Below are 10,646 nucleotides of genomic sequence, written 5' to 3' on the forward strand. Positions count from 1 at the left end.
AGTAGGTAAATATTATCCTAGATGATCAAGGAATAATCTTGCTATTGGAATTTAGTAAGTGTAGAGGAACTGTCAATATCCCATTTCCAGTAAGTTATTATCGTTCATATCTCAAGAAAGTCATATCATATAAAATAATGTATATTTTAAAAGATTAAAATCTTATAATTCAGTTTATGCTTTCTTATTATTTAATAAATGTGCTTAATATTTTAACCTTAAAGTTCTAGGTTCCTAAATTTCAAGCTTAAATTGTAATAAATACGTTTTAGATGGCAAGTATATTCAACTTTGTGTTTTTAAATATAAAACAATAACTGAAAAGTTGCTTTGTTTCCATCTTTATAGATTTTATTACCATTGGAAGTTTTTAAGCTTATATTTAATATGATCCTCCCTATCTCCTTGGCTATATTTTTTCCTGTGTAGAATATTCAAATTAAACAAAAACAAATCAAGATGGGAATGAAAAACAAAACAAAAGAATATGATCAAAATTATACTTAAAACTTTAGAAGAAATGGTCCTTTAAGATGCCATTCTATTACTGCAAATGCTGCAGATATTTATTCCACAGTAAGATCTCATCTGGTTTATCTTCACATCACCACTCTTAAAAATAATGTAAATAATTTCTTAGTGTGTTAAGAAAAGAAATAACAAACACATATCAGTAGATTGAGGAGCTGGAAGTCTATTCCATCATATTGTGTTTGAGATTCACTATCACTTGCCTCACTTAACACTTAATATTCTGATCAGTTACCTGTGGTAACACATCATACTGATATTCAGTCAGACCATTGCTCAATTAGAAATATGACTGCAAGGAGGCTGTGTGGCTCAGACTGGAAACGCATTTTGCTTAAGGAGATCATTTGATATGTTTGTGGTGCCTGTGTTGTCACTGCACACACGAAGGGGAGACCATTCATAGTTGCTCCCAATTGCAAGTATTGGACAAACTGCAGCATCCTAAGAGCTTGGCTGATCACTAGCACAGACAGCCCTACTAGACCTTTACTATGAAACATTTGGGGTATAAGAGGAATTTGTACTGTCATTAGAAAATGTGGGGTCATGGATCTAAGGGTTGAACAAGTAAGTGAGCATCTGGTACTTAGGAGCACAGGAGCAGGTCAAAGCACTGCAGCTTCTGGAAGGAAGGCAGATTGGGAAGAGTCAGAGAAAGCCCTGATGTGCTGGATAGCTTTTAGTGTCAACTTGACACACCGGGGTTGAGGGAGCCTCAATCGGGGAATTGCCTCCATTGGACTGGCCTGTGGCCATGTCTGAGGGGCATCTTCTTGATGAGTGATGTGGGAGGGCCCAGCCCACTGTGGGTGGTGCCACCCCAGCCAGGTGGGCCTGTGTTGCATAAGAAAGCAGGCTGAGCAGGGGCCAGGGGAGCAAGCCAGTAAGCAGCATTTCTCCATGGCCTGTGCTCCAGCTCCTGCTTCCAGGTTCCTGCCCTGAGTTCCTACCATGGGCTCCCTGATCAACTGCGACCTGGGAGATGTAAGACAAATGCTTTCCTCCTCAAGTTGGTATTGGTTAGAGTATTTTGTCACAGCAATGAAGAACAAACTAGGACACCTGGAGAAACCCAGGCACGTTGGTCCAAAGCCAGGTGTAAGGTAAGGATGCTGTTTAGATTAAGGACAGAGCTTAAGCCTGGGCCAGCTGCAGAGGTTTACCTGAATATACAGCAGAGGTCTTCCCTTTCCTCCTACTTCGTGTCAAGAGGGAACCTTGGACTTACATGAGTCCAGCTGTATAAAATGATTTGGTATCTGGAAGCAGGTGCTTTTCCTAATGTGACAATTTTTCAACATTTCTGCAGGAAATAGGTGGATTCTGTGACCCATCACACACAGTGGTCATCCTCAGATTTGTATGTAGCCATCCTACAAACAGCACTTTGAATGGGTATGAATTCCATTCTCCATGCTCTCTTGTTCCTGGCTTCATGTTGCCTTAGCCTCTGACTCTGCAATCATCAGGGGTCTGAGGAGAGGACTTTGCTGGTTAAGTGCTTGCTGTACAAGCAAGGGGATTTGAGTTTGTGTCCCCAGCACCCAGGTAAAAAGCTGGTGGAGAGCATGTATTTGTAATCCCAGTGCTAAGGGGTGGGGGAGCAGAAATGCATGGCTCTCTTGAGCTCACTGACTAGGCAGTCTAGCCAAGTGGGTGATCTCCACTTTCAAAAAGAGACCCTGTCTCAAAAAATAAGGCAGAGCGTGATTGAGAAAGACAGCTGATGTCAACCTCTGGCCTCCACATGCACACATACATGTGTGCACACACAAAAGCACGTACACATACACATAAAGAATGTACAATTATACAAGACACCTCAAAGTGATTTGGCTGAAACAAATGTCCTGTAGGGCTTTGCTAGATGACAGTGTATTTCTCTTTATTCAGATTTAAGGAATCGGGAATGTACATTTAAGAGAAACAATGAACACATACACTCATACACACTTGCATAGGTATGTATTTGTTCACAAGTATACACACATGCCTGAACACGCATGTAAAAAAGATTGCATTCCTCCATGAGCTAAGTATTCTTCAAGAAACTTAAAGACTGATGAAGGAAAGAGTGGGGCATCCATCAGCATCTACTGTGAGGCTGGGTTTGTAAAAACTGAAGGTGTTCTGGTCGAGATGGCTTTAAGCTGAATACTATGCAACAGTTAGGATTCGAAAATCTATTTAGGAAGAAATAGAAGATGGGCAAAAAAGGAAGATTCAGGCAAGGATACATATTATCTTTCACATGGCAACAGAATTCTAAGCAGATGTTAACACTAAGAGCTTACTTTGTCTAAATTAAGAGAATTGAAATACCATTTTGACTCAGAAAAACATTCCCACCTCACTCTCCCCTACCCAGTGCTGTGTAACACTGCAAAGAAACACATAGCCATTTTTCCATCTTCTAACTTACAGGCAAATGGGTGGTGGGGACAGAGTGGAGAGGTCTAACCAACTAGGTAGAGTGTGGACCCTGAAGCAAGAGAATGTGCCTAGTCTGGGTGCAGGGGGTGTTCAAAACACTGTGGGAAGGGTCTGGGTTAGGAGGCTAATCCAGAGGTCTGAGACTGGGTTAACAGGAGCAGGCCTAGGCCCAAGGCTGGAATAGGGACAGCCTGGGGAGAAAGAATGTAGTTGGTAAGGTGCAGGGGACTCAAGCCATAGTGGGTGGGGTCTGATATATGAGGATAGTCTTCAGGGAACCTGCTCAGGTGGGACGATCAGGATGAGGACCTAAGGCCAAGAAAACTGAATTAGTCATATAATTAAATTTTATATGTGAATTCTTTAGAGTAATTTAAAATACGTTAATGAAAAACCAAAAGTATTTCCAGAAAAGAAAATAATATGTATAGAAATAATATTTCTGAGTATTAGGAAGTTCTTCTATAGTATTTGTAGATTTAGGCTTAAAGAATAAAAAAAATCATGCAGTTTAAAAACTTAGTATGAACTGTTTCAAAAGTTCACTGTTTTCTATGTCATTGCTCTCACTGTGGAAGTTAAAGTCCTTGTTAATGGCAGAGCAGACCTTGTACTGTATTGGGTTGACCCAGACTTTTATAGGAAAAGGCTTCAATACCTCACAGCCTTGAGTCACCTTTCATGGGGTTTCCTTTGCTCTGAAACTGTTTCTCTGCCTAGGGCTAAACTGTGTTTCTGCATATTTTCAAATGACCAGGAGATGGCAGTGTTTCAGAATCTTCTCCATCACACCAATCTCTTTTTGAGACCAGTTTCTGCTGGCCTGGAACTCAGTTAAGTAAACCAGGCTGGCCTCTGTTTCTTAGAGATCCTGCCTCTGCATCTCATGTGCTGAGATTAAAAGTGTGCACCACAATTCCCAGTTTGCATCACTCCAGTTTTACAGCATGGACAGGCAATCAGTTATCCCAAAATCCAGGCCAGGTACCCCATGTGTTCCAGTCACAAAAGATTGTCCCCAAACATCAAGATGAAGCATGAAACCCAACATTTTACATTACTCACCCTGCTTGTTTGGCCTTGTTATCCTTTGAGCTTTGAAATGAATTTGAACCACCTGTCCAGTCATGGTTACCTAAATCATCTTGAACCACTGTATCAACTCCCTCCTAAGGAAAAGACACTTCTCCATGTTATAGCTGCCCCATAGTCCCTGAAGGGACTCAAGAAGATTAGTCAGGAAACTTGGGTTTGAAATCTGACTAGAGTTTCTGACCACAGACTAAGCTATTAACCTATTAACCATTGTGTCGGAACAGGTGTCTGCAAATGAAGCTCTCATGGTTATCTGGGAATCTCTTAAGCACGCTCGCCAGTGTCAGTATGTATCTAGCTGGTTCAGATTCACTCACATTGAGGCTAAATACATCACTGGGTATAAAACTTGATAAAATCAAAACTTAACCCTCAAAGCAAAATGATGGAGCATTTTCAATATCAAAATATTATTCTTAGGAAAGTCTTTTCATGGTGACACTACCAGATAAGACAATAGTCACCAAGCTGTCATCTTAGCCATGAGGCTTTGAGGATAAATATAAAAAATGTTGGCCTCTCTAGAAATAGAGATGGAAGAGGTTGGTTTCCATAGCTGACAGTCAAATCCATTTCCCTTAAATTACTTCTCAAAAGCCCCCACCATGCTCTCTGATCCCATACGTTTGGCTAACAGCACCTTCAAGGGATGTTGGGAAATACATATTTTTAGCTAGCCACATTGCTACTACTAAGATATATAGAAGAGGAAAAGGGGAGGGGAAGAGTGAGCAGGAGCTGTGTCTTCTGCACCTCTGATCTAGGAGGACATCTGATACAGACAGCCAGACATGGGCTATCATTAGTACCTTGTAACATCAGATGCAGTGATCCTGGGGCTCTAGATCCTGAATGTGCTCAAAGCATAATCCCATCTAGGGTGCAAAACAATGGGAGAGCCTGTAGGATGTCAGCAAATTAGAACAGTGCCTTACAGACAGACTGAGCTCAGCATTTCCAAGATGCACAGAGAACAGCAGGTAAAGCAGAAAAAACAAGTTTGACTCAGTAATGACTGATAGTAAAAGGAAGAGCTGAAGCCAGGCGTGGTGGCACATGCCTGTAGTCCCAGCACTCGGGAGGCAGAGGCAGGCGGCTCTCTGTGAGTTCAAGGCCAGCCTTCTCTACATAGTGAGTTCCAGGACAGCTAGGGCTACAGGGAGACCATGTCTCAAAAAGACCAAAAAAAAAAAAAAAATAAGAGCTGAACTCCAGTTCTGATTTGTGCTGTATGAGGTTGATGGGTATTTAGGATTTTGCTCTCCCACAGAGACTAGAAGCCATTCCCAAGGCTCCCAGATGAGCTCATTTCAAAGGAATGACTCTCAAGTCCTCAAAAATATCTGGGCTGAGTTGTACAATACACTTTCACAACTGTGAGCCCCTTTTAGTAAGTGCTGCAAGGAAGGGGGCCAGAGTCTACGTCATATGTTCACTAGAGCAAACAGGTAAATTCTCTTGGCAACCTTGAGCTTTCCCAGGCAAGCATTTTAACTGGGTGCTGGTGGGGGATCACCATAGGGACACAACCATGTGTTGATGCCAGAGTTTGATCAGCTCTTAGTACAGGTCAGTTATTAGGTGCAGAGAATTCCACAGCTCCTGGAGGCTGGAGGAATCCGTTTAAATCAGGACACCAAGAGACTGCAAGACTAGAGTCTGAATCCCAGCTCCTCGAAAGCCAGGATGCCTCACATTTCTCTCAATGGTCTTGTCAGCTGGGTAGACCAGGTCCTGCAGATTTCATTCTCCAAGGACTGTGGCTAAGCAGGGTTAGAATTAAAACATTCTAAGCAGATTTTCTTAAACAAATGCATACTGTCTGAGTAAATGCGTTGAATGTTCTTGACTCAGAGACCGAAGGAGCACTTGGTACCAAAGCTGAGTGGGATGAAAGGAGGCTCCGCTTTGGTGCTTTCTCTTCTTCTGTCTGCTCCTTTAATCTCTTCATCACCTAGTTTTTAGGACCGCCCTGTTCTCTCCTAGATATAATCAGTTGTCATCCATGTGCCACTCACTAACTGTTCCCCTTGTCTTAGTCAATTATGACCTCTAATTGCCCCCAAGGCCACAGGCTGCGATGGCTTCCTTGCAATCCGTGGATTCCAAATGGGAAGGTGGACCTCAGTGTAGAGAGCCCTTCCAGGCAGGAAACCAGAAAGGATCATGGTTCTCAGTTCTTCCTACTTGTCAGTTCACAGTTCGTGAGATGGAAGCCATGAAGACAGTATGCCACAGTTTCCGGGAGCATTTAGAGGAAACTGAACAGCACTTCATGGGACAGCAGGCACTCTTTTCCAGAGACATGTCAGAAGAGGAAAGGTAATTATCAAAGAGAGCCATAAAAGTAACTACCAGACCACACGCCTGGAGCAAGGGAAGGTAATCGGGCCAGGCCAGGCCAGATGAGCACTCTGGCACAGAGCTGAGAAATCAGTCAGCTCTTCCCTTGCTCTCCTGGTCTCGTTTTGGCTTCCTCAGTGGGAAGCTGTGAGAGCCATTTACTAGGCAGGTTCACTATTACTGAAGATCAGGGCTATTTGAGAAGCTCAGAAGAGGAACACCGCTGGGAAGAGGGGAGCTTCCAGCAGGATGTGTTTAATTGAACAAAATGGAGTTAGTAGATGCAAACATTGGGTGGTTATTAGAGTTTTGAAAATGTCCATTATTTTCATATAGTTTAAAATGTTGCCAAAATGGACACAGCCTGGAGAAATTGGGATACGTTTTAACAGTAAAGAGCCTGAATGTTGTGAATTTTCTCATTTTTATGCAGGTCTCACCATGCAGAGGCAGATCCACCTGCCTCTGTCTCCTGAGGGCTTGGATTAAAGGCATTGTTTTGTTGTTGTTGTTGTTGTTGGTTTTGGTTGTCTTTTTGCCTGCATGTATGTTTGTGTGCCACATGCATGTTTGGTGCCCAAGAAGCCATAAGAGGATGTCAGATTCCCCTGAACCTGGGGTTACAAATCCTTGTGAGCCTCCATGTGGGTGCAGGGAACCAGACCTGGTCCTCTGCAAGAGCAGTAAGTGACCTTAACCTCTGAGCCATCACTCCAGCCCAGGTTGTGTGTTCTTACTAGGGAGATGGATGTGTTCTAGAGCTGCATGATGGTTATAGTTACGTAACTTGGTAAATTTCCTACAAATCAATGTATTGTACCTTGAAATGGGTAAACATGATCCATAAATAGAATTGCTTTTAAAGGAAAGGTGGACTAGGGATGTAGCTCAATGGCCCTGCATTTGCCTAACATGCAAACCCATGGTTCAACCCTACAATGCAAAAAAGAGCAAAGTAAGGAGAATGATATAACCCAGCCTAGTCTAGTTTGATCCCCAGGGCCCCCATGGTGGAAGGCAAGAATTGACTCCCACAAGAGTTGTCCTCTGACCTGCACAGACATGCACACACACACGCATGCACACACACACACACACACATACATGCACACACTGCAGCATGCATGTGGGCACACATACACACACACACACACACAAATAAATACATGTAAAAAATGTTTTTTTATTTCACAAATCAATGTATTGTACCTTGAAATGGGTAAACATGATCCATAAATAGAATTGCTTTTAAAGGAAAGGTGGACTAGGGATGTAGCTCAATGGCCCTGCATTTGCCTAACATGCAAACCCATGGTTCAACCCTACAATGCAAAAAAGAGCAAAGTAAGGAGAATGATATAACCCAGCCTAGTCTAGTTTGATCCCCAGGGCCCCCATGGTGGAAGGCAAGAATTGACTCCCACAAGAGTTGTCCTCTGACCTGCACAGACATGCACACACACACGCATGCACACACACACACACACACATACATGCACACACTGCAGCATGCATGTGGGCACACATACACACACACACACACACAAATAAATACATGTAAAAAATGTTTTTTTATTTCAAAAATGGGATTTGCACCATGAGAAGGACGTTGGAGGGTCACACTTCGAAGTGATTGTTAAAGTTGGTTATTTTCTATTATTTCCCTGCAGGGAAGAGGCTGAGCAACTGAAAACTTTACGAGAGGCCCTGAGGCAGCAGGTGGCAGAGCTGGCTTTTCAGTTAGGAGACCGAGCTCGGCAAATCAAAGAAGGGATCCTACTGGTAATGGAGTGTGTGGGGGCATGGGGTGCAGAGGGGTGCAGGGCTGACTCCTCCGTTCTACTACTCATAGGAGGGCGTTGTAAGTGAGAAGACAGTTGTATGGCCTTTTCAGATTCCAGTGCTATGTGACCACACCTGCAGATTAGACATAAAGAGAATGACTTGGGTTGTTCTGCTCACACCCACGTAGTTGTGAACTGGTGCACAGCTCCACTGTGTGCCCACCCTCCACCCTCCCCACGGCTGTACCCTGAAGTCTTCCCTTTTCGGCCTCGGTTCAAGCAAAACCAGAATTCATGAGTTCTTGGATGAGCCATTGTAAAGCAGAGTTGCAGTTTGTCAAAGACATTTAGCATAGATCTTAGCACAGCAATTAATAGATAGAGATGAAGGAAAAGTACAGGACACATTCACCACACTCGTGTGAACGAGCTTCTCTAGGGAGAGTCACAGGTTTCTTTACAGTGATACCCACTGGAGATTTGGAGGGCTCTCAAGTTACATCTCTGAAAGTTGCTAAGAACCCTTTCTCCGCTTTAAAATTGTTCAAAGAGTGTAGCTTGCAAGGTTAAACGTTAAAGACGGGACGAGGGAGATGACTCATTGCTAAGAACTTTTACTGTCCTTCAGAAGAACCTGAGTCGGGTTCCCAGCACCCACGAATGACTAATGACTCACAGACACCTGTAACACCAACTCCGGGGGATCCCACATCCTCGCCTTCACTTCATGGGCGACTGCTAATACACATGCACAATCATTAAAAAATAATAAAAATAAATCTTAAAGAAAATTAAAGGGGCTGGAGAGATGGCTCAGTGGTTAAGAACACTTGTTGTTCCTGCAGAAGAACAGAGTTTGAATCCCAGTATCCACATGGCAGCTAACAACTGTCTTAACTCCAGTTCCAGGGCATCCGACAGCCTCTTCTGTCCTCCACAGGCATTGCATGACACGGGTGCACTTACCTACAAGTGGGCAATACACGCATACGCACAAAATAAAAATGATAAATAAAATATTTTTTAAAAAAAGAAAATTAAAGAATTTTCTTCAGTAAACAATGTTTTAAGGTAGACTTGTGGAATACTGTTTAGGTTTAAGGGGAGAGGTCAGAAACTCAAGTTTGTACATCTTTTGAGCCCTAAGTAAACATACTTTATTTACTGTCCTTGAAGAGATGTCTTTTGAAAAACATATATTGTTTTGGTGAGGAGAAATTTGGTCTTTCTAAGTAGCACCTGAGGTGTCCTGCCTTTCTCAGCAAAGTAGATCAGATCCTGGGACCCAGACTTTTTCTGTGTGTGGCACTAGCCTGCCTGGCTACCCACTGTCTCACCAGCCTTCCTGGCTACCCGCTGTCTCACCAGCCTGCCTGGCTACCCGCTGTCTCACCAGCCTGCCTGGCTACCCACTGTCTCACCAGCCTGCCTGGCTACCCACTCCTTCATGTCTTTGTTTTCCTTTCAGCAGCTGGAACTTCTCTCGGAGGAACCACCTGAACGTTACACTGATCTTCAACAATGCGACTGGACCGAAAGCAAGCATGACCAGAGTTTATGTCCTCAAACCCACGTCGTGGCCCCTGAGCCTGCTGTTCCTCCCAGTAGTGGGCAACAGGCTTCCTGCTTACGGGTGACCCAGCTGCCTGCCCTTCTTCCACCCAACCTTGAGACCAGAAGGGAGATGTCTCCCCAGTCACCAGCAAGTGCAGAGCCAGGTCCAGACCCTTGGTCAAGCTGTTCTTCTGGAGAGAAGGACTCTAGATCAGAGTGGGTTTGATGACTTTTGTGCAGAATGGAAGATTCCAGAACAGCCGTAATAAGGGAATCCAAATTTCCACCCCCCAAAGTGTGTTCTTGCCCATTCTATGATTAGACTTGAAGTGTGCAAATATCAATTTATTATATAAGTACCTACCTAGTATGTATCTGACTCAGAGTACACTGTAGTAACTCAGTAGTATACAGTTTCTGCCCTGTATGCTAGTGGAGGAGACAGCTTTTATAAGAGCAGAATGTGGAGTCTGAGGAGGGTACAGGGGTCAAGCAAGCATGGTTAGAGATACAATATTCTGTTGCTAGAGCACCTGTGAGCAGGGCAGAGCGCCTACTCACCAAGAGTTGGATAAAAAGAGAAAAAGCAACAACAAAAACACAGATTTCAATACAGACAGCACGTAGAGACATTTGTGTGATTTCACAGAGGGTGACATGGAAGGAAACTACCTTGTAGTCAGGACCCAGGACACTCTGCAAACACCTCCCAACCAGACCCCTGGTGGAGCCTATTTTGTTCCTTACCCTCCCTGCTTTGGGAAATGCTGTGACTTCATTGTGGCTCTGCTTCCCAGGGACCATCCAGTACTTCCTCCAGTGACTATATCTCTCTAGAATTTGGAAATTTCTGCTCTACCCTTAATTCTCTTCTTTTACTCTCTATGTACAATTTTGCTCAAG

General features: G+C 43.6%; 1 protein-coding gene across 1 annotated transcript in view; it reads left to right on the forward strand.

Annotated features, from left to right (window-relative positions):
- Itprid1 (ITPR interacting domain containing 1) overlaps nucleotides 1-9,969 on the forward strand; it is a 141,027-nt gene extending 131,058 nt beyond the window's left edge. Inside the window, exons 14-16 of the mRNA XM_008827561.1 lie at nucleotides 6,257-6,384; nucleotides 8,076-8,187; nucleotides 9,658-9,969. Of these exons, the coding sequence (XP_008825783.1) occupies nucleotides 6,257-6,384; nucleotides 8,076-8,187; nucleotides 9,658-9,969 (552 nt within the window). The remainder of the gene's footprint in view (nucleotides 1-6,256; nucleotides 6,385-8,075; nucleotides 8,188-9,657) is intronic.
- Nucleotides 9,970-10,646: the final 677 nt, after the last annotated feature.

Source organism: Nannospalax galili, unplaced genomic scaffold (genome assembly GCF_000622305.1).
Source record: "Nannospalax galili isolate Female #2095 unplaced genomic scaffold, S.galili_v1.0 scaffold132, whole genome shotgun sequence".
In the NCBI taxonomy this organism is placed as follows: Eukaryota; Metazoa; Chordata; class Mammalia; order Rodentia; family Spalacidae; genus Nannospalax; species Nannospalax galili.